The following is a 22,155-nucleotide window of genomic DNA, read 5'->3' as shown; positions in this document are numbered from 1 at the left end:
CGGTTGAGTAGCTCTTCATTCTACTCGGAGTTAGCGCGGAAGAGTACACTCGAATGGCAATTTAGGCTTTGAGCTCTCACATGGGTTAAGTGTCCACTAATGACTACTTTAGGTCTCTTAGAAATGTTTCTTCTTCACTAAGATGTAACTCACATGGCACAACACAAACACTAAAAGACTCGACTTTCATGCAAAGGCCATTAGCAATCACAAAACTCATCAACTCGACACATATGCATCAAAATTCTTAAAACTATCACTAGAATCACATGCAAATCTACTCAAAATGTTCAAAATTTTCAAATTTTGGCTAATTTGAACCCTTTTGTCTTTGAAATCCTTGGTCATGCATTGGTTATGGTCATATCCCGCATCCCCAAACTTAAAACTAACATTGTCCTCAATGTTCTAAGCATACACTCACCAAAAGATAAAGAGGCACATCAATTTAAAGAGAAGAGTGGAGAGATATTACCATAACCGAGGGAGATAAAGGATGATACTACCAAGACTTATGTATAAAGAGGTTCCAAGTTGATGCCAAGCTCGCGCCATTCCCAAACTTGGAACAAACCACGCCTTAGAAGTAAAACATATAAGAATTGCTCCTAAAATATCAACAAATATTATGAGAATGAATCACATAAAAGACATGACCACATACAAATCTACCACTAACGTGGGTATACACGATTGCATTGAGCTATGCAATTAGCCTTTGATTCTCTTGATTTCACACAAGAACACGAGTTATGTCTCGTGGAGGGTTTACAGAGATGATACACACAAACATCAAGACCCATCTCAATCGGCCTAACGATCATAAAGCAAAAGACGAAATATTTGGGGGTCAACCCAAATAAATCTATATACAAATGGTAATCGTCTCACAACTATGTACAAACTGTAAAGTGCAAGTAAGACGATTGAAGAAAATAAGCCATCCCCAAACTTAGTGGATGAACGGTCCACTAAGTAAGCATAAATGCTAGGGGCGACGACTAAGAAGTCGTCAAAAGGATCGACATACAAGTGAAAGACTAAGAGGTCAGTCGAAGGCAAAAAGTCATCTGGAAGCTTAGTGGATAGAACATCCACTATGTCCATAGACGTCTTCGGGAAGACGTCTGAAATGTCCCAAAAGGGATCAACAACCGAGTTTGAGATCATGTGGAAAGTCGAACTAGACTCTAAGGGTAAGACAATAGGCTCAGGGACCAAGTCAAGGTCCATGGTTTCCTTAGGTAAATGGTCCGACAAACTATCCAACATGTCTCTAGGTACTATGTCATCGATATCCTCAAAGGCATCTAAAGCTGCATAATCAATTATAGCATCATGTACGGCATCTAAGACTGACTCCTTACAAGTGTCGAAAATCGGAAAGTTCAAAATAATGTCATCCCCAAACTTGTTCATAGAGTCATCATCCGGAATCTCAAAGTCTAATATAGTCCTATCATGATGAGACGATACATGGTGAGGAAACGAGACAACAAGGTTATCAGTTTGTTCAAGCTCTTGGGTCATCTCAGTTGATTCGTCGACATTTAACTTAGTACTAGGGTTAGACGTATTACCCTCGCCATCGTACCTAGTACCCTCTTGAGTTTGGGGTGGTAAAACCCCTTCCTCGTCGGCTAAAAACTGTGATGTAATCATCTGTACTTGATGATTTAGAGACTCAAACTAATGATTTAGAGACTCAAACCTCTGTTGTAACTCTTGTTGCATTTGAATCTGCGTCTGTTGAAATAGATCTTGTGTCTCTTCATGTTGTAACATCATTTCAGTCAGACGACTCACAGACTCTAATTGAAATCTATCTTCAAGAGTCTCTTCGTGATAAGGCTCACAAGTGTAATTAAATGAAGACTCTTGATAATAACTCCCACCGTACATACTAGGATCATACCTGCCTCTAAAATCATTGGTCTCAGAATAATGTGGACTATAAGGTCTCTCATACATATTTAGTGTCAGACCATATCCATCACTAATTCGACCATCTCTACACATCCGTCGCTATTCTCCTAGGGTCATACGAGATCTGTCAAGCTCAAATGGTCTATTCCCCTCACTAATCGAAACATCCCTACACATCCGTTGGTATTCACCTAAGGTCATATCAGGTCGGTTAGTGCGGGGAATCCTCGAAATAAGCTCATCATCATCACCATCGAATGGCCAACCGTTATAAGAACGGGCCATGATTTAACAGTATTCAAAGATGGTATCACATAATCACAAAATGGGAACTAACGATTATAGAACTAAACAATCGCCCAAAAGTAAGAAGGAAGAGATAAAATGCGATACTATAGACTTTTCGTTTTACTTCACGATTCCTTCCTTTCCTTCGCTCCTATGTCTCTTCCGGCTATTTCCTTGAAATGGTACCTAAAAGAAAATAAACTATAGATAAAACAAATAAAGCAAAAATATCTAAGTAAGAAATTAACACTAAACTAATGAACAAACCAACATACTATATCCAAACTACTAAACCTATCCCCGGCAGCGGCGCCAAAAACTTGATAGGCAGCTCGTAGGAGAAAACGGAAGTCAATTCGGAGTCCGGAAGAGTGAGATATGCATAGTCAAAGTTGAAGTCAAACAATGTAGACTGGTGGGACACTTTCGGGCACCATTCTGGCTGGTGGGATAATAGCAGGTGACGTGGCACAAACCGGACAGCAGCATGTGGTCCCTCTTTTCACTCGTCACTGACCTTGTCCAAATTTCCCATAATACCCTTGACTCCAAATGACCAAAATACCCTCCGTGTATCTTTTTCTCATTTTTAACCATTTTCACACCTAACTCCGCAAAACACACCTAATTAAGAAAATCAACCATTTTATTATAATAAAGGCTCGAAAAGAACTAACTCAGTTAAATTAAACGACTCAGATGGGGCATTTTCATGACCCATCAACCATCAGCAGCAGAAGTGCTGGAGATTCTAAGTCGCATCATCAATTGTTTTGCTGATGAGTGTGTTGTCGGTGAAGAATAAGAACAGAGGCCATTTACAGCGGAAGCAGTCCTATCTGTTGCTGACTCAATTGAAGCAGAATCCATCCATCGACCTTCTTCTGTAGTAGACACTCCTATTTTTCTTTTTCGTCTCTCGACACATTAAGGAGAGAGGATATAATTGAAATTGTCACTGAAGTAAATGGGAAGCTTTAAGAACTCCTTGAACTGCAGTTATATATACTAACATTTAAGTAAATTTTAGAGCGAAATAGGAAACTTCAGTTATATATATTACTAACAATACGTAAAAATTTGGCTTGTTATACCTTAATCATTCTTCGACATCATACAGTTTTTATTGAAAATTTGATCAACGGATTTAGTTTTTAGCCGTGTTATGTGTCTAATGAGGACTATATTAAAATGTCTATATAATGTGAGTCTTTGTATGCATTTACTTGTTTGATCTTAAAGCAAGTCTCTTCAAATTTAGACTTATTATTTTTTATTATAAAACCCATGGAATAGAAACAAATATATGTTGCAAGATCATACCTTTCCTCCCAAAGATAAATGTATGCAAAATGACTAATTACACCTAAATTTGATTCAACTAACTTTTCTTAGCAACATGAGCCTCCAATGCCCCACACTGTATCAATACCTAAGAACTGATTAATATGAAAAAAATGGCTTTCTAAGAACCAACTATGCTTCTATATTCATGTTATCACTATGAGATGTTGTTTGGCCCGAGTGGTTGGTTGACGAAGGAGGGTCTAGCCGACGGTAAAAACCAAAACACAACCTCAAAACATATCTTGAGTTGGTGTTTTCTCGACATTTTTATCTTAGAGTTCTAGGGATCCATATGCCGGTGCTAGACAACACCGCTTTGCTTTCTAAAATGGCCTGGAGACTCAAAACAAATCCAGAAGCTCTGTGGGCTAAGCAGGGGCGTGGCTGAGATTTTGAGGGCCCTGTGCCAAATTTTAAAGAGGCCCCTTATATGATAAATAAAAGTAAGAAAATCTCAACAAATAATAGGTAAAAATGTTGTTAAATTGATAATCCGTCCAAACCTAAAATATATTGAACTTAAGAACAAAAACTAATAGAAAATAAACAAAAAACACTACAACCTTTGCATTTTATGTGACAATCTGAAATAATTTTCACTTGAAATTTTTTCTCCTTGCATTTTTTGAAGCAAAATCATCAATTAAATCTTCGTAATCAATCTGATCTAAAAATTCACTTTCGATGGTGAGAAGAGCTAACCCATTTAGTCTATCCTGTGACATAGTTGATCTCAAGTATGATTTCAAAATTTTTAACTTTGAGAAAGTCCTTTCTGCCGATGCAACTGTGACCGGTATCGTGAACAAAATCCTATAAGCAATACTAGTAGCTGGAAAACAATTCATTTTCTTCAAGAAATCCAAAATGCAACTAGCTTTCTTAACTTCACCAGGCAAAATATTTTGCAAGAGTCTTAACTCTATAAATAATTCATCTCCTTCAACATCAGAATGTTCTCCATTTTTCAAATTATTTGCAAGATTATCGCAAAATGTTTTTAATTCGCCATCACAATATCCACTCAATTTTTCTGGTCTCAACAAAAACCCGAAGATCTTCTCATATGCTTGGTATTGATCGAATCTTTTCTCTAATGAACCAATAGCTTGATCTACTAAGAAAATAAAATAATGAATTCTGAAATATTCCTCACCTGATTGTGAAACTAGTTCGGATGGTCCATTACCAATCTTGTCAAAATATCTTTTTCGACGAATGTCACGCCTCTCGGGAAATACAGCATCAACTTCCATTTCAGTTGCAAGTTTCTTCGCGTCGACCATGGCCTCTTCAAACCTAGTTTCTCTGTATTGCTTAAAAGTAGCAATTAAGCCTCTTACTAGTTCAATGGCGACATCAATATGCATATCTTCTGATTGCAAACTTTTGCTGACCTTATTTACTGTAACCAATATCCTGTACCAAATAGTGGTGCCCAATAAAAACTCAAAATTGCTAAGTTTATGTATTGCAATAGAATTTGCTTCACTTTTAGTTTTAGCTTCGTTGTCACTTCTTCCTAATTCGAATAAAGCTTCCCTGATTTGTCGAGGTTGTGTTATAATTGCTTTGACACTTTCAACACGACTTTCCCAACGTGTCGTTGACAGTGATTTTAGAGTAACTCCTAGATTATCCTTTAAAATTTGCCAACGCTTTGTAGAATTTGCAAACAACGTATAAATTCGTTGAATAACTCCGAAGAAATCCTTAGCTTTACTATAACAATTTGCTATATCAGAAAGAGTTAAATTGAGACTATGACAACCACATGGAGTATAAAATGCTCTAGGATTAATACTTAGGAGTCTTTTTTGTACCCCATGCTTGCACCCTTTCATATTTGATCCATTATCATATCCCTGCCCTCTCACATCATCTATCTCAAGATCAAAAGCCTTTAAGGCAGTTTGTAGCTCTACAAATAATCCGACTCCAGATGTATCATTCACATTCAAAAATTCTAAGAAATATTCTTGTACCTTTACTGGAGTAACACTCATATCTACACATCTTATGACCAAAGTCATCTGCTCTTGGTGATTACTATCAGGAGTACAATCTAGAATGATTGAAAAGTATTTAGCTGCTCTTACCTTTTTAAGAATTGTGTTCCTGACTTCAGACGATAGCATTTGTATTAACTCATTTTGAATTACATTACTGAGATAATGAGATCGAATTTCATTAGTCTTAATCCGACGAAGATGTTCCTCCATAATTGGGTCATGTTCTGCAAGCATCTCAACAAGACCCATAAAGTTTCCGTTGCTTTTTTCACCAATTTTTTGCGTTCTTCCACGAAAGGCTAGAGTATACTTGGCAAGATATTTTATTACTGAAATTAATCTTCGCAATAATAATCTCCAATGTTCTTTCTCTTTTCTAATTGCATCTTGCGCAGCTTTGTCTATCGTCTGACTTGTTTTTAATCGAATTTGTGTTTCAATGCAAAGAGCCATATTGGCAATATGTTCAATGCTAATTTCATGTTCTTTAAGCCTCACACTAAGATGTCTCCAATCTCTGTATCCTTCATTTGCTAATTTATTTCTCAAAGGTTCTTTCTTGAACAATTTACAACAAAAATAGAAAACTTTATCTGCATCTTTTGAGTACACAAGCCAATTTCAATCATGTTTTTCTCCATTTGATAAGTGTCTAGTGTAGAATTCTGAAGAAAAGTGCCTTTTTGTACCATCATTGGGACCATCAGTTATTGATAGATCTCTTACGGGGCCTTTTTCAATTACCAAATCTCTTTGTTTTGCATCTAAAGTATCCCAAAGTCTCGGATCATATATATTTTCAGATATTGGATCATTTTCTTTTTCATGAGATTCATCAGGAACATCATCAACTAAAATTTCATCATTTAAGTGTTCATCACCATTGCTATGATTTTCATTTTGTACACAATCTTCAATTAGTTCTTCATTATTCTGTCCAGTAACTAACTCTTCAACTAAATTTGGTTGTTCTTTAACAACAAATCTATCAAGAGCTCCTCTTTGTGACTGTATCATTTGTTGATCTTTTGCTTTTGCTTGACGTTTGGAATACCCGGATTTTTGTTTCTTTGGTGCCATCTTGACTTAACTGGATATATATATAAAATATACTAAATTAGGACTCATTTGTCAACAAAACATAATATATGTTGTAAAAAAAAGTTGAGATAATTTTAAATAAGTGAATAATAAATAACATAAACTTAGAAGGAATTTTTTAATAAAATTGGAGAACAAAATGAGTAGAAAACATTACCGGGTTGAAAATCTTGGAGATGATGTTGTCTTCCTCTAGTTTCTCTCTATATAGTGAACTATGTGAATTTAAATTTGGAAATGATTGTGATTGCACAATACCATAAAAGAGAGAAGATATAATAATTTAAACAAAGTGAAGAGAAGAATGAGTCTGATATTGAAATTGAAATTAGTATGTACTTGTCTATTTATAAATGTCATTTCTAATCAGAGAAAGAGAGAGTTAGAGAGAGAAATTCAAAAAAAATTAAAGAGGCTAGTTAATAGACTTGTAATCCCTAGTCAAAGTCACCCTCATCGTACCGTTTTCTTTTTGGAACAAGTAATAGTACCGTTTTGGCAGAGAAGAGCATTAAATCCCATTTCTCTTTCTTTGCTCCGGGTCCCACCTATACAAAGTACATGAACTTCTTTTCCTTTATGAAGAGAGTGGTCTGTTTGGGGACTTCAATATATGAAAACTTGGATATTTGTTCTAACCGTTGGATAATAAAAAAGGCCCCTGGGTAAAGGTGGGCCCTGTGCCACCGCACCGGTGGCACCCCTTTACCCACGGCTCTGCTCCTAGATTGACCAACAATTGGCTGGTTGTTTGGGTAAAATTAAACCAAGCTCGTTAGTACCTTAAGGTTTAAGATCTAAATCTTGGCGTTTCCTCTTAAACCTCGGTACTAGATTACGTTATGATGTTGAGGACTACCTATTCTAGCAACCCTGGTTCGTTCGGTCTTCAATTTGGGTTTTGTCTCTTAAATTAGTTATTATTATTTATTTTATTCAAGGGTATATTCCGTGCCCTAGAGCACAAACACTTGTATTAATCAAATGTTACGAAATTTGTTGTTAAATTTTATTGAGAGAGAGAGCGATTTTTATTATTTTTGTTTCTTTTCTCTTAAATTAGTTAATTGAGTTTACCTCCCTTTTTTTTGAGCTTACCCCCTCATCTGTCATTGGTAATTGAGTTTACCCCATTTAATAATGACTAATTGAGTTTACCCCCTTAGATTTACTATTTTTGACAAAGATACAAAAGTTGTGTTTGGCATACGTGAAATAAATGTGACTACCAAGAGCAATTATCCTTCAATTTGATTCCTCGTAGTTATTCCATTTTACTTTATTGTTAGATTTGGTCGGAAATATGATCCCAAAGATTAATTTTGGTTGTAATTTATGAATTTATTACCCCATACCAAACATATCCTTAGTAGTTTTGACAAAAATTCTAAACACAAGGGGGGTAAGCTCAATTGCTAATTTTGAAGGGGTAAACTCAATTACTAATTAGTTTTGAGGGGGTAAGCTAAAAAAAAATCCTTATTTTATTGAGAAAGAGATTTTAATTTCTTCGTTTAACTCTTGAAATTTATTTTGTTTCTTTTTTTCTTAAATTAGTTATTTTATTTCTAAGAAGGAAACGATTATTGTTTTTTAAATAGATAACTTTATTTCTACGAAGGACTATATTTTAAATTTTGAGAAGGGCTTCTAGACAATATCCTTTATTAAAAAAGGATGTTTGTCCCAGTCATCGTTTTCCCTTCTGTTTTATTATATAGATATATATATAGTGCGGGCATTAAAACATTAGGGGTGTCGTAGACGACATAGTCGTCACAAAACCCTTATTCTACTTAAACAGAGATAGTAGGAGCTAGCTGGTTGTGTAGACTAATCCTTTCGTGCCATAACATAGTAATGTTTCAACACTTTCATCGATGTTTAACGTTTCTTTGATATCTGTTTGATGAAATGATGTAAGAGAAATGATAGATGTACAATTAAAAGTCTAGAAATAATTCCTTCATCTTAATTAGGAGTGTGTGTGAAGCACCAAGAAGAAGCAGCACAATTAGAAGCGTAGAAGAGAAGAGGAGAGAGAAGGAGGTTGCCGAGAAGAGCGGGGCAGAACTTTTTCAGCACGCACAGTCTTCGTTGTTCAAAAAACCCGACAGTGAGATCTTCTCCGATTAAGCTGAAATTTATAGAGGTATTCCTGATCTATTTATCTAGTATTTCTAATGTGAGATTGATATTTGGTGGTTGGAATCCTAGTGAATTTAGGATCGTTTTGGACTGCATATTTCTGGCATGTTTTGTTCTTTCTTGTGAGGGTTTATCTGTGTTTCTTCGTGTTTGAGATTGATTCCTTTTGGAGTCTGAGTCTAGGGTGGGCGTAGTATGTAACTTAATTATAGTGAATTTGGAGTGGACTACTAATCCCGTGGTTTTTACTTCTCATATTGAAGATGTTTTCCACGTTAAAAATCGTCGTCTTATTTATTTTCAATTCTTTGTTTATTGCTCCCACTATTCTTCTATATTATCCTCGTAACTAACACAAAGAGAAAAACTTATATTTTCGTTGCGTCAATTTGACCCGTTTTTGCCAAAACATTTATCTAGACTAACTAATCTAGTCAACAATTACTATACATCAAAGAAATATATGAATATGAGAAACTTTAAAAGCAGAAGAAGCTCTAAAGAATGATATAGAAGTAGAATAATAGATCGGAATAACCTGAGATACTATAGAATTTTGGATTTGGGGTTCTTCCTGGTAATTTGATTTGAAGTTAAGATATCAATTTCAGCAACCACGTATCCTAACTATGGAAACACAGAGAAAAAATCAACATTAAAGATCTCAAAATATTATATTCCAAGGGATTAATAATTTAGATCAAACGAGCTATATAAAAGTCAAGGACCCTTGACTTCATGGTCTAAATATTAGTGTAAAAGATCGGAAAAAACATTAAAAACAACCCATGATTTAGAACTAAGAAACATGAATAGATTAAAAAATTACTAAGTTAAGATCAAACCATATGCTTAAAAGCAAAATATCCAAGAATTTATTCTCAAAATAAAACAAAACAATTACTAGAAAAGATCAACACCAAATAAGAAGAACCCATAATTTAAAACCAATAAATGAAAGCAAAAGCTCTAGAATCGATAAGAAATACCTTCTTCTTGAACTAATTTTCTCTCTAGAAAAAAATTACATTTACGAGAATATCTTGTGTAGATCTGCAAGAGGTAAACATTAATCCAACAAGTTTAATCTCTTACCTAATAGATCTTACGGAAACACAATGAAAACAAAAACAAGAGGAAATAAGAAGAACAGAACAAGAAAAAGAGAAATGATAGAGTTACTTAAAATTTGTTACTTAGAGGATGACATGTTTCCTCATTTAGATACAAAAGCAGTCCCCATCGTAGTCAAATTTTGAAGAAAATGATGTCGTGAAAGGAAATGATCTAAGGGAAGTCGTGTAGCACAAATACAAGAATAATACATGATGTTGACGAATAAAGAAGATGAAAAGCTACTCCCCCCTGATCAGTGCGTTTTGCGAAACCCAAACGAAATACTAAGAAAAAAGTGTACTTGAGGAAGAAGTACAAAACAATAAATACACTTGGTTTTGAAGAAGTAGATGAAATGCAAATAACAAGAAAAAATACCTAATGTTGACGAAGGAAGAAGAAGTTGCGCTCATCTCCTCATTTGACATAGGAAGAAGAAGTAAAAATATTCAGAACTTTTTCTGTCCTCCTTTGATGAAGAGAAAGATTTGGTGCAAATCTTGCGGAAGGAGAAAAGAATTTGAGCGCAAATTGAAAGTTTTAGCGGGAATCATCAAACTTCTGAGAAAGAGTGCTTGTGCATGTACCACATATGGTGAAGGACAAAATAACCTTCCATGTTTAGTTTTTTTCTTAGGGTCCGTTTGATACATTAGAATGTGTGAGTAAGAAAATCGATTTCTTTCTCGTGGGTAAGAAAGTGAAGATTTTCTATTAGAAATGCATTTGTCACTGTTTGGTAAGGCATTAGAAAATTAGAGAAAAATATTTAAAGGCGCCACATTTTATTATTTTTGGCACCTTTTATATTCATGAAGTGGGGCGCCTTGACGATAACACGAGGCGCTGTTAGAAGTTCCCAAATTTTGGAAACCCTAATTCCAGGAAGTTTCCCAATCCTCTTTATCCTTTCCATAAACCCTAACTTCATAATCCTCCAAATTTTAGAAACTTAGATTTCTGAAATTCCCAATATTAGATCTCTCTCATTTCCAAAAACCTTCATTTCATAAACATTCAAATATAGAAACCCTAATTTTAGCCATTACAAAATCCTGATTTCCAAAATCTCCAAATTATAGAAACTCTATATTTAGGGATTCCCAATTTAAGATCTTCTCATTCCAGAAACCCTAATTTTATAACAACAAAAAAAAAACGCAATTTACACTCAAATATTGAACAAGAACAAAAATCGGGCCAATGACTTGTCTCGTTCTTAATGTACCTTTGATTTCTGCGGTACAAATTTTTAAAGAACAAACTTGATCTTTGTTTAGGTTTTACTGAGATTCAGAAAGATATTGAGATGCTAGAGAGAGAGAACGTTTGAGAGATCAAGAGAAAGAAGTCGGTTGAGGGAGAGTTTAGAGAGAGAGTATGTGCTGTTTGAATTGAAGGTGGCTAAGGTTGTTGATGGTGGTATGAACTTGCAATCTGTTAAGAAGAAGAGATATAGGTGAGAGAGTTTTGGTTTGGTTGAAGATGAAGAGAGAGTAATGCTGAGAAGAGAAATTTACGGGAGGAGAGAGAGCAGGTTTTTTGGGAGAACGTGGGAAATCAGTTTGTCCACCTTTTTCGTGGGAAAAAAAATCAGCCTCTTTTCTTACTTTTTTTTCTCATAAGAAATCAACTTTCTTACTCACAATGTCTTACCAAACGGCAGAAAACGATTTTCTTACGAAAATCGATTTTCTTACCCACTTTATAACCATATCAAACAAACCCTTATTTCCATTTCTTTGAAGAAATTCTAATTTCTCACGTTATTCCTCAAATTCCCACTCCATTTTCATAGCTATAACAAAACCCATCTTTCTTTTGGTTTTTTGTCTCTAAATTTTCATTAAACCCTAAAAATATTGGAAAGTTATTTAAAAGAAACATTTGACCAATTTTTGATGAAAGGCCCAAATTTTGGGCCCAAATACAAAAAAAACCCAACAAGGATTAATATCCCACCCAAAACCCAATAATCAACTAATAACTCATATCAAACCCAAATACACATCCCTATGCTCCATCCCTTCCCAACTTGTATCTCTAAGACCTAATGACTTCTTCTAATCCCTCTTTTGCCCTCCCATATATATCCAACTACTCCCTCCCTTTACAAACCAAAATTTCTCTCTCCAAAATATCTCTCTTCCTCTCATAATCTGGGTTTACTTTCTCTCTCTACCTCCCAACACCAAACCCTCTTTTCTCTCTTCTCACCCGAACCTCACTGGCCATCTCTTCATTCTATTCCACCTTCATTCATCATCTTCTTCTCTGTAGACTATAGAAGCCGACATAAACTTCATCTATTCCACCTTCATTCATCATCTTCAATCTATTCCACCTTCATTCATTCATCATCTTCTTCTCTAAAAAACCGAGACCGAGAGAGATAACCCTTTTCACGTTTTCGTGGTTCAGTCATCACCTTCATTCATCATCTTCTTTAATGGAGGTTAAAAAAAACTTCAAATCTTGCTTTAGGGTGTTTTCATAGTTTGTAGAGAGTTAAATATATAGATTTGTAGATCTACTTATTTGAAGCTCCATTAGTGAGGTTGTTCTTGGTTTTAGGGTATTTTCATGGTGTTTTCTTTGTTGTTCCGTACAGATTTGTTAATATTAGCAACCACTTCTCGTTTTGTAAGCAACACTTTACAGTTTGTCTAAACATTTTACGGGATGTGTTAACACTATTCCGTACAGTTATGTTAACAGTAGCAACTGGTTCTCGTTTTATTAAAAACACTTTACAATTTGTATTAACATTTTAAAGGATGTGTGAACATTTTGAAAAATGTTCACCACAATTTTGTATTAAAGATGTTCAGATCAGTCTAACGTTTTCTAAGCATTTTAAGCAGTGTCCAAACATTTGTTAAATTGCAAAGCAGAATTCATTGTTTTCACATTATCTACAATGCTATAACACTGTCAACAATGCGAGATCATTTTACAAATTGTCGGGACACTACCAATAATGCGAAAACATTATACTTAATGCTAGACCACAATCAATAATGAGAGTACATTTCAAAAATCTGATGCCACTGTTTTCCCCAAATTTTATCTTTTTTCACAGAATCTTATGTCATTTCGTATGCATTCTTAAACATTATGCAAAATGTTTAGGAATGCATCTTGCCTTGGTCTGTGATTCAGTCACCTTTAATATTTTTTGCCTTTTTTTACTAGGCCCTGCAGTTGTTGTCTCTTCACTAGCCCTCTTTCTAGAGCTAGCTCTTTGTACAGCCTATTGTCTTGCTGCCGCTGCTTCTCTTTTTTAAATGTTTTGCACAAAATGTTTCTACACAACCCAAAATGTCAAAAACATATCAATTTTTACTCATTAATAACCACAAAATCCATCAACACCCCACCAAATGTTAAAACATAAACCAAATTGTCTGCCACATTGACCAATAACATCACTGTAATAATCAAGTAAAATTCCCAAAAATCATAAACAAAGTACTAAATGTCTCAACATAACCCCAATTTCTTGAACACAACCCAAATTGTTAAAACAACCCATTCATTTCATCAACATTCTAGAGAACAAAAACTGGACTACAAATGGTTCCAAATTGTCCCTTGCTACCTTGTGAACTGCAATTTTTCTTCTTTTGCTCCTTTGACTCTATACGTTGAGCCTCCACCATCTGCTCTTTCGATTTGGATGTCGCAGATCGATGCTTCAAACCCACAGTAATAGATATGTTAGATCATTCAGCAAAATGTTCCAACACGACTATAAATGCTACAACACTGTAAGCTGATGCCAATGGTTTTCAGAACTTTTCACAAAACCCTAGGAATAAGAGTAGGAATAAGTGAAGCAACATTTTACAGAATGACAACACACAAGCAATTATGCCAAAACAGTATACGAAATGCGAGACCACAAACAATACTGAGAGGACAAACTCCAAAATGTCTCGAAATTATGTAAAATGCTTAAAAATGGTTTGAAATATTTATAGAATATTTAAAGTAGTTTTCTTCTTAAAATAAAGAAGAAATTGAAAAGAATTTAGGGCAAAAATAGTTTTCTTCTTCTGCTCCCTAGCCTCTGTTGGTTGAGCCTCCACCATTGGCTCTCTCGTTTTTGATGTATACGATCGATGCTTCACACAAACAGTAACAGATATGTCAGGGCATTCAACAAAATGTTCAACACTACACTGAATACTACATCACTATAAGTAATGGCAAATCATTTTGGAATGTGTCTACACAATAAGCCTAGGCCAATGGTCTACACAATAATGACAGTTCACTAATTGAAGCAACATTTTACAGAATGACAACACACGAACAAATATGCCAGACCATTTTAAGAAATGTGAGAGCACAAACATTAATTACAGAACATTGTCAAAGATGTGTATACAATAACATACCTTAGCCTGTTTAGGACTAGCAACTTTCTTGCCTTTTTTGCTAGGCCCAGCAGATGATGGCTCTTCACTAGCCCTCTTTCTAGGGCTAGCCCTCACTGGAGTCTGTTGTCTTTTTTCAGGACCATCTCCTTTCTTTGTTGCAGCTTTAACCATCTTTGTAATCTGCAAAATTTGTTATGTTTTGTATTAAACACAAAATGTATGTACACAACCAAAATGTCTAAACATATACTAATTTCGTTTACACAACCATGAATGTTAAAACAAACCATTCATTTCATCAACAAAGACAAACACCCATAAATCCAAAACAAATGACTAAATTCCTCCACAGAAACCTAACTTTCGTATCACACCCCTAAATGTTAAAACAACCCTAACCTAGAAACTTGATGAAGACTCATAAACACCCAAATGACCTTTCTGTGAAGATACATGCTTGCGAAATCACAAACAACTATCAAAATGTCTAAACATAATCCAACATTTCTTCAACACAACCTAGAATGATAAAACAAATCATTCACTTCATCAACAAAGACAGACCCCCAAAAATCGAAGACAAAGTACTAAATGTCTCCACAGAAACCTAACTTTCGGATCACAACCCTAAATGTTAAAACAAACCTAACCTAGAAGCTTGATGAAGAACCATAAACACCCAAATGCTTCCGAAATCACAAAACAACAACCAAAATGATAAAACAACCTAGAATGATAAAACAAATCATTCACTTCATCAACAAAGACAGACCCCCAAAAATCGAAGACAAAGTACTAAATGTCTCCACAGAAACCTAACTTTTGGATCACAACCCTAAATGTTAAAACAAACCTAACCTAGAAGCTTGATGAAGAACCGTAAACACCCAAATGCTTCCGAAATCACAAAACAACAACCAAAATGTTTTATCACAAACTGTAGAGCAACTTAATCCTAAAACTTTTTTGAAAAACAACCCAAAATGTTTTATCACAAACTATAGATCAGACTACTGAACTTCAAATAATAAACCCTAATTGTTTGAAAACACCCCCAAATTTTCGAACACCCCTAAAACTGTACCAACAACCAAAGATCTGAAACAAGAAACCCCGAAAATGTTCTAACAATCCTAATAATTACCAACAACAGAGAGAGGATCAAGAGTTAGAGGAAGAACAGAGACGTACCTGTGTTTGAAAGAAAGCGAAGTAGAGAGAGAAGCACAAGATTCGTTGAAAGAGAGCGAAATAGAGAGATAAATTAGTAGATCAAGTTGCTTAAATAGCTTTTCTAGAGAGAGAGAATCGCCGGTAACGTTTCGATTCTAGGGGTTAATGGCCGAAATCGTTTCGCTTGAAAAAGAGATAGAGAGAGAGACGGAGAGGCAGCTTTGAATGAATGAAGAGAGGAATCGTTTGATCGAGATAGAGAGGAGAGATAGAGAGGAGAGATAGAGAGAAATCGTTTGAATGAAGAGAGAGAGATGGAGTGGGTTTGTGTCTAATCAAGAAGGATGTGAATGAAGAGAGAGAGCGCGGTGACCGAGAGAGAAAGAGAGAGGCTGGTCAGTCTCGGGTCAAATCAAGTCAGGGAGGGGAAGAGGGGAGGCTGTTTGGGCGGGAAATGAGTGAGGGATAAGAGAGGGAACAATTTCTTTTGGAGGGATAGAGAGGTAATCTAACATTTTGGGTTTTTTTTAAATATAATTCTCTATTGGGTTGGATTTCCTATTTGGGCTCCTTTTTTGGGCCTTAGATTTATCCTCTCTTTAAACATGTGAACCACCTTTCAAGCTCTGGTTAGTGTCTGAGAAATTCAGTAGTGTCAAAATTTTCCCGTACTTTTGGCCATCTACAACATCCATATCCCCGACCAAGAAGCAAACCACCACATTTAGACTTAGAAATCTGCAAAAGCGACATAGTCCTGAACAAATTTATACGAATTCGAGTGAAAATCCCAATACTGATATTAAAGTCGGTCAATGTGAAAATCTCCCAACTTTCCCCTCAAAACCCTAACTCAATAAAGGTTTCTTGTTCGACTTGTTTTTTCTTTAGCTGATCTGAAGAGGGAGCGCAGCCTTCTCCATCGACTCTCTGGTTTTCTTCCAAGCATCGAGCGAAGGAAATCAGCAAAGAAACTCAAGTATTCTTCTCAACTCCCTCTCTGTAGTGTTCTGTTAATCTTTATCATCATCCCCTCTCGGTTTTTTTCTCTTTCTTATACTTCCTTCATCATCCTCAGATCTTCAGCAGTTTTTTTTTTTTACCTTCAATCAGATTGTTTTTTGTGAATCAAAGGGCTAGATTAGTTTTATTTATCTAACCATAGATTTGAAATAACCTACAAATAAATTTTAATTTATAGAGTTGATAATAAAATCATATGATGGAGATACAAGAGTTTGTAGTCAAAGGGCTAGATTAGCTTTTGTTTACACCTTACTCTTTACTAAATTAATTGCAAAGAGGAAAAACTTTTGTTATAACTTTGTAACTCTATAAATTGAAAGCTTTTGTTTGTGATCAGTCGGAACGGTCATACATATGCACAATATAACTTTGCAACTCACTGTTTTATTATAATGCTTTGTAAAAGGACTTTTTATTTGTATCGCGATGATTTTAACTTTTATCAAGTGAATATGTTTTTTTTTTGAAATTGGACTCGAAGAGTCATTACATTTGAATGACATTGATACATCATGATTATAAGTAGTTATAACCCGTATGGGGCACGGACGATTGTGTCCGAAAAATTACATAAGGTTAATGGTTTTGTTCGATAATTATGAATAAGAAGTACAACACATTTACAAACAATAAAAAAGCAAAAAGACATTAAAAAAGAAATTAGAAACAAGTTAATAATTTAAAAACAAAAGAATTATTTTTAAACTCGTTGAAGAGGTAATTCAAGTTGATCAAAAGAATCAATGAAAGATAAGTTGGTGAAATTTAAAGAAGAAAGTCAAGAGAAAACTTATACTAATAAAGAAAAGCTTATTAAAAATTTAAGGGCAGAGAGATGTGTCCTGCCGGTTTACAAAATTCGAAAAGTCTAGTTAAAAGATCGTATGACTACCAACTAATTGACTTTTATTCATGATGAAATTTTTTTAAGTAAAAGAATACATTTAAATCGTAATGTCATAAAAAATAAATAAAATAATAATTAACAATTCACTTTTCTGAAAAGATGATCTTTTAAATATCTATATAATAAAACAGAAAGGAAAACGCTGTCTGGGACAAACACCCTTTTTTAATAAAGGATATTATCTAGAAGTCCTTCTCAAAATTTAAAATATAGTCCTTCGTAGAGATAAAATTACTTATTTAAAAAACAATTTTGAGAAGGGCTTATGGACAATATGCTTTATTAAAAAAGGATGTTTCCCCCAGTCAACGTTTTCCCTTCTGTTTTATTATATAGATATTCAATACATCATGAATTTGGATAAGCACTATAACAACCAATTAAGAATTTAAGACATCTTGGGCTTTGAAGGCCATGTAAAAGCCCTTAGGGCCTCTATTCCCATATCTACTTTATTTATTATTACCTAAGTTACACGGGATAAATCTTCGCGTTCAACTACTTCCACTGAGATTTAATCCCAAAACTTCATGCGTTTAAGAGGGAGCGTCCAACCAATGCACCAAAGGGGAGGGTACATCAAATGATTATGTTAATTATTACAGTAAAAGTTTAGTTAGAGATAATTATATCTAAATTTGATTTGGCCCTATACTTTATTTATTTGTAGGTTTACCAATCGTATTTTGCCAGGTTGAGTCGCTCGTGAAATCTGTGGTTTTTTGTTAGTTTACCAGTTGTTTTTGCATGACCTCAAATTAAGTCTTCAAAAACTATGAGAATTATTGAATTGTGACATTTTCGTATCACTTGGAACATATATTTGGCTGATGTACAAAATGTCATAGTTATAAAAGAAAAATTGTTTCTCAAATTACTATATTTTCATTTTGGGTACTTTCTCATTAAGTCGTTTATTTAATTTGTTATTTTCTAAGCTATATAGTTACAAAATCATCATATCTATTAAACTCGCTCTAATTTCATTTCTAAATTAGGTTCTTTTGTTTTATTTCCTTAATTCTATTTGATTTTAATAGTTATTGTTAACTTTTTTATTTGTTATTTTCAATTTGGGTACTTTCTCTTAAAGTCATTTATTTAATTTGTTATTTTCTAAGCTATATAGTTACAATCATATCTATTAAACTCGTTTAATTTCATTTCTAAATTAGGTTCTTTTGTTTTATTTCCTTAATTCTATTTGATTTTAATAGTTATTGTTAACTTTTTTTCAGCTTAAAGAGAATTTAACTTGACAATGGGGATTCTGAAACTTCTACTATGTATTGGACGACATGCAAAGCGTAACGAACCAATCCAATCCACAATTCCTAGTGGTAAGTCTTTTAAACACCATCTTTTCTCTATCAAATGAGTCATTTTTTTTTCTATTTAACCTTTTAGGTTTCTTGGTTTTACTTTATGGAAGACACGATAAAAATATAAACTAAACAACTTTATCTCTCATAGGTCTGGAAATAGACAAGCTTGAAGATAACCTTCTTTGTGAAATTCTTGGGAGACTATCTGCAGAAACTGTTGCTCGATTAATTATAATTAATAAACGATGGTATTCTTTGATTACTAGTCCAGTCTTCATAAGTAGTCATGCAAGGCTACAGTCTTCTCAGGGGCCTTCTCAAATCGCTGTACATGGTGCATCTCCTGGCGACATCGAGTATTTACGTTTTGATCTCCCCATAGTTACCCTTAAAACTATCCCTCTGGGCCTACCTACTCAGATATTTCATGTTTATTGTTGTAGCCATGGACTTACCCTTTTAGAGTGTCACGTTGACTTTAACCCTCAAATATACATATGCAACACTTTTACGAAAAAGATCCTACGTATTCCATTTTCGCAGCCTAAAGACAGAGATTTTATAGATTGTCTCTTTGGTTTAGTTATTGATCCAGTTGCCTTGGCTTTTCATAATCACTATAAGGTGGTTTGTGGTTATGGAAAAAAAGTAGAGAAAAAAGAGATGTGGAGGTTTAAGATTTTTACATCAGATACAATGTGTTGGAGAGATTCTCAAGAGACAATAACTTGTGACCCAACTTCTTGGTCAACATTTATCGATGGTGCTTACTCTGTTTGTATTAAAGGAGTATTATATTGGCATTCTATTACAGGATTTATTGTTGCATTTGATGTGAATAAAGAGCGGGGTTACACTTTCGAAGCACCACAAGAGGTTCCTTGTTATCATGAGAGAGACATATTTACTTGGGTTGGAGTTGTAGAAGATCGTCTTAATTTTGTTATGCAGTACAAGGGTGAAGCGATAGTTTCAGTGCTCTATGGTGATTTCGAGAATAAGAATTGTTGGGTTACAAAGAGAATTAAGTTAATGTGTGATCGGTTCACGTGGCCATTTTTCTATGATGGTGAGTGGTTGGTTTTATATTCGAAGAGTTGGATGTCAAACGAAAACAAGCCTCAAATGGCAGTATATAATGTTCGGACAGGATCAGTGGACATTAAACAATTTACAATTAATAGCCTTCCGTTTCAAGCTAAATCAACTGCCAGCACCCTATTCAGATTGTAATTTAAGACACATGTCCGACGTTTTCTTTTTTCTAGAATTACAAACTATTCACTTCGTTCTAGTACTTGTTTTATTGAAGATTATGGATCTCTAGTTTTTTTTGGATGAAAGGAATGAATCTCTAGTTAGCATACATTAAGATTTGGTAGTAGCGAAAATCAACTACTCTTTCTTTAACGTTTTGGTTTTTCAAACTTCCTTTGCCTTGTGTGCATTTGCTTTCCTTTCGTAGGAACTATTTATACTAAAGACCTTGGTGTTGAAGATACTCCCTCTGTCCTAAATTAAGAGTCCCGTTTTAAAAACGTAATTTTTTTTCACAACTTTTATTTTTCCATTTTTACCCATATTAATTTTTAACATGTTTTTTGGAATTCAAAAGAATTAGCATTATATATAAGATTAGTTTCTATAAACACATATTATTCTTATCTCTTTCTAAAAGATTACCAAAATACGAATTGTTTCAATTTAGTAATAAATACATTATATATTGTCGAACGGGTATAATTGGAAAATATATGGATTTTATATGATAAAAGAGGAATGTGACTCTTAATTTGGGACAGACGAAAAAGGAATACGTGACTCTTAATTTGGGACAGACGAAAAAGGAATACGAGACTCTTAAATTGGGACGGAGGGAGTAATACTTTGGCTTAAGGGTGTAACTAGAATGCTGGATAGCGATGGTCTTTAGAATGTCACTTTAAAAGGTCTCCATTCACAAGTATACGAGCGTTAAGGTGTCGTTTGACAACCAAAAACCAAAAGTAGAGATACTTTTGCTTGTAATAGAAGTTCTTTTGCTTAAAAAAGTAAAAAAATTTCAAAAGTATATTTGGTGAAAATGTTACTTCTAAGTAAAAAAGTAAAAAAGTTAGTTTGGTAACGGGTTATTTCCCTAATGGCCCCCTACTTTGTGACCAGCTTCCCGCCTGACCCCCTACTTTACGAGAAATACCCATATAGCCCTCTTCCGTTATAACACCGTCACACTCTCTCCTCCATCATGTTTTCTCTATCTGCCAACTCACGCCACATCATTTGTTACGCCACCTCATCACCTTCTCCGGCATAGGTCACGCCACATCATTTCTTCAAGAACAGACCACTCCGGTGAAGGTCTCCCTTCGCCGGAGTAATTTTAGAGAGAGAGAGAGGAAGAGAGAAATTTTTTTTTTTTTTTTTTAGTTTGAAGGTCGCCGGCCGGAACTTTGGCCGGCCGGCGACCTATGCCGGAGAAGCTGATGAGGTGGCGTAACAGATGATGTGGCGTGAGTTGGCAGAGAGAGAAAACATGATGGAGGAGAGAGAGTGACGGTGTTATAACGGAAGGGGGCCATATGGGTATTTCTCGTAAAGTAGGGGGCCAGGCGGGAAGCTGGTCACAAAGTAGGGGGCCATTAGGGAAATAACCCTTTGGTAACTCAATTTACTATTGATAATTTTATTTTTGTTTCTCATAGAGATACTTGATTTTAATTGAATTTAGTTATGATTACCACGATTACTCTTGTATACGAAGTAGTGGTGATATTGGTAGTAGTGGTTATGCCATGAAGGTATGGTTATGGGGTATGGTGGAGGTTGAGGTTTGATGGTGGTGGTGGTAAAAGTATGATGGTAGCAGCGATGGTGGTTGTGGTAGAGGTATGGGTGGTGGTGGCAGTGCGGTGGTGGCGATGGTGGGTATGTATGTACATGTAGATAATCTCTACTATCAAAATGATGTAGAAGGGGAAAAAGGTGGACTTAGGGGGTCTGAACACACTACTCCTGATGTGAGGGAAAGAAGTTGAAACAGTGACCTACAACATAGTAACCGTCCAATCGTTCTAAGTTATTTTTTAGGGTTATTTTTCAAATGACCCCCAACTTTGTGACCAGCTTCCCGCCTGACCCCCTACTTTAGCAATAAATCCCGTATGACCCCCTTTTTCCGTTATCTTTACCATTCCGTTACTCTCTCTCTTCCATCTCATTTTCTCTCTCTACCACATCATTTCACCATGCCACATCATCGTCTTCACCGACAGGGATAGCCGGCCGGCGACCTTTAATTTTTTTTCTCTCTCTTTAAAAAAATAATTAAAATTCTATCCCCTCTCTCTCTCTCTCTTCATCACGAACAGACCAGATCTGGTAGATGAACAGACCCTGATCTG

The 22,155-nt window shown here is 35.0% G+C and overlaps 3 protein-coding genes across 3 annotated transcripts in view; 2 read left to right on the top strand and 1 right to left on the bottom strand.

Annotated features, from left to right (window-relative positions):
* Positions 1 to 22,155, top strand: part of LOC147568540 (PRA1 family protein B1-like) — a 47,289-nt gene that overhangs the window by 10,748 nt on the left and 14,386 nt on the right. The gene's annotated exons all lie outside the window — the stretch shown is intronic.
* LOC147568543 (uncharacterized) lies at positions 3,829 to 5,822 on the bottom strand. Its single transcript, XM_086660086.1, has 2 exons — positions 4,241 to 5,822; positions 3,829 to 3,962 (listed from the first exon to the last, which is right to left on the bottom strand). The coding sequence occupies exons 1-2, from the start codon at positions 5,820 to 5,822 to the stop codon at positions 3,829 to 3,831; spliced, it is 1,716 nt and encodes a 571-aa protein (XP_086516212.1).
* On the top strand, positions 16,126 to 20,065 carry LOC147568542 (F-box protein At5g07610-like). Its single transcript, XM_086671105.1, has 3 exons — positions 16,126 to 16,475; positions 18,668 to 18,769; positions 18,903 to 20,065. Exons 2-3 carry the CDS (start codon positions 18,691 to 18,693, stop codon positions 19,985 to 19,987), a joined length of 1,164 nt encoding a protein of 387 aa, XP_086527231.1. The 5' UTR covers positions 16,126 to 16,475; positions 18,668 to 18,690; the 3' UTR covers positions 19,988 to 20,065.

Source organism: Eschscholzia californica, unplaced genomic scaffold (genome assembly GCF_041429995.1).
Source record: "Eschscholzia californica isolate CP2 unplaced genomic scaffold, dmEscCali1.0.p SCAF_1, whole genome shotgun sequence".
In the NCBI taxonomy this organism is placed as follows: Eukaryota; Viridiplantae; Streptophyta; class Magnoliopsida; order Ranunculales; family Papaveraceae; genus Eschscholzia; species Eschscholzia californica.
This window is presented reverse-complemented; position numbering and strand designations above follow the sequence as displayed.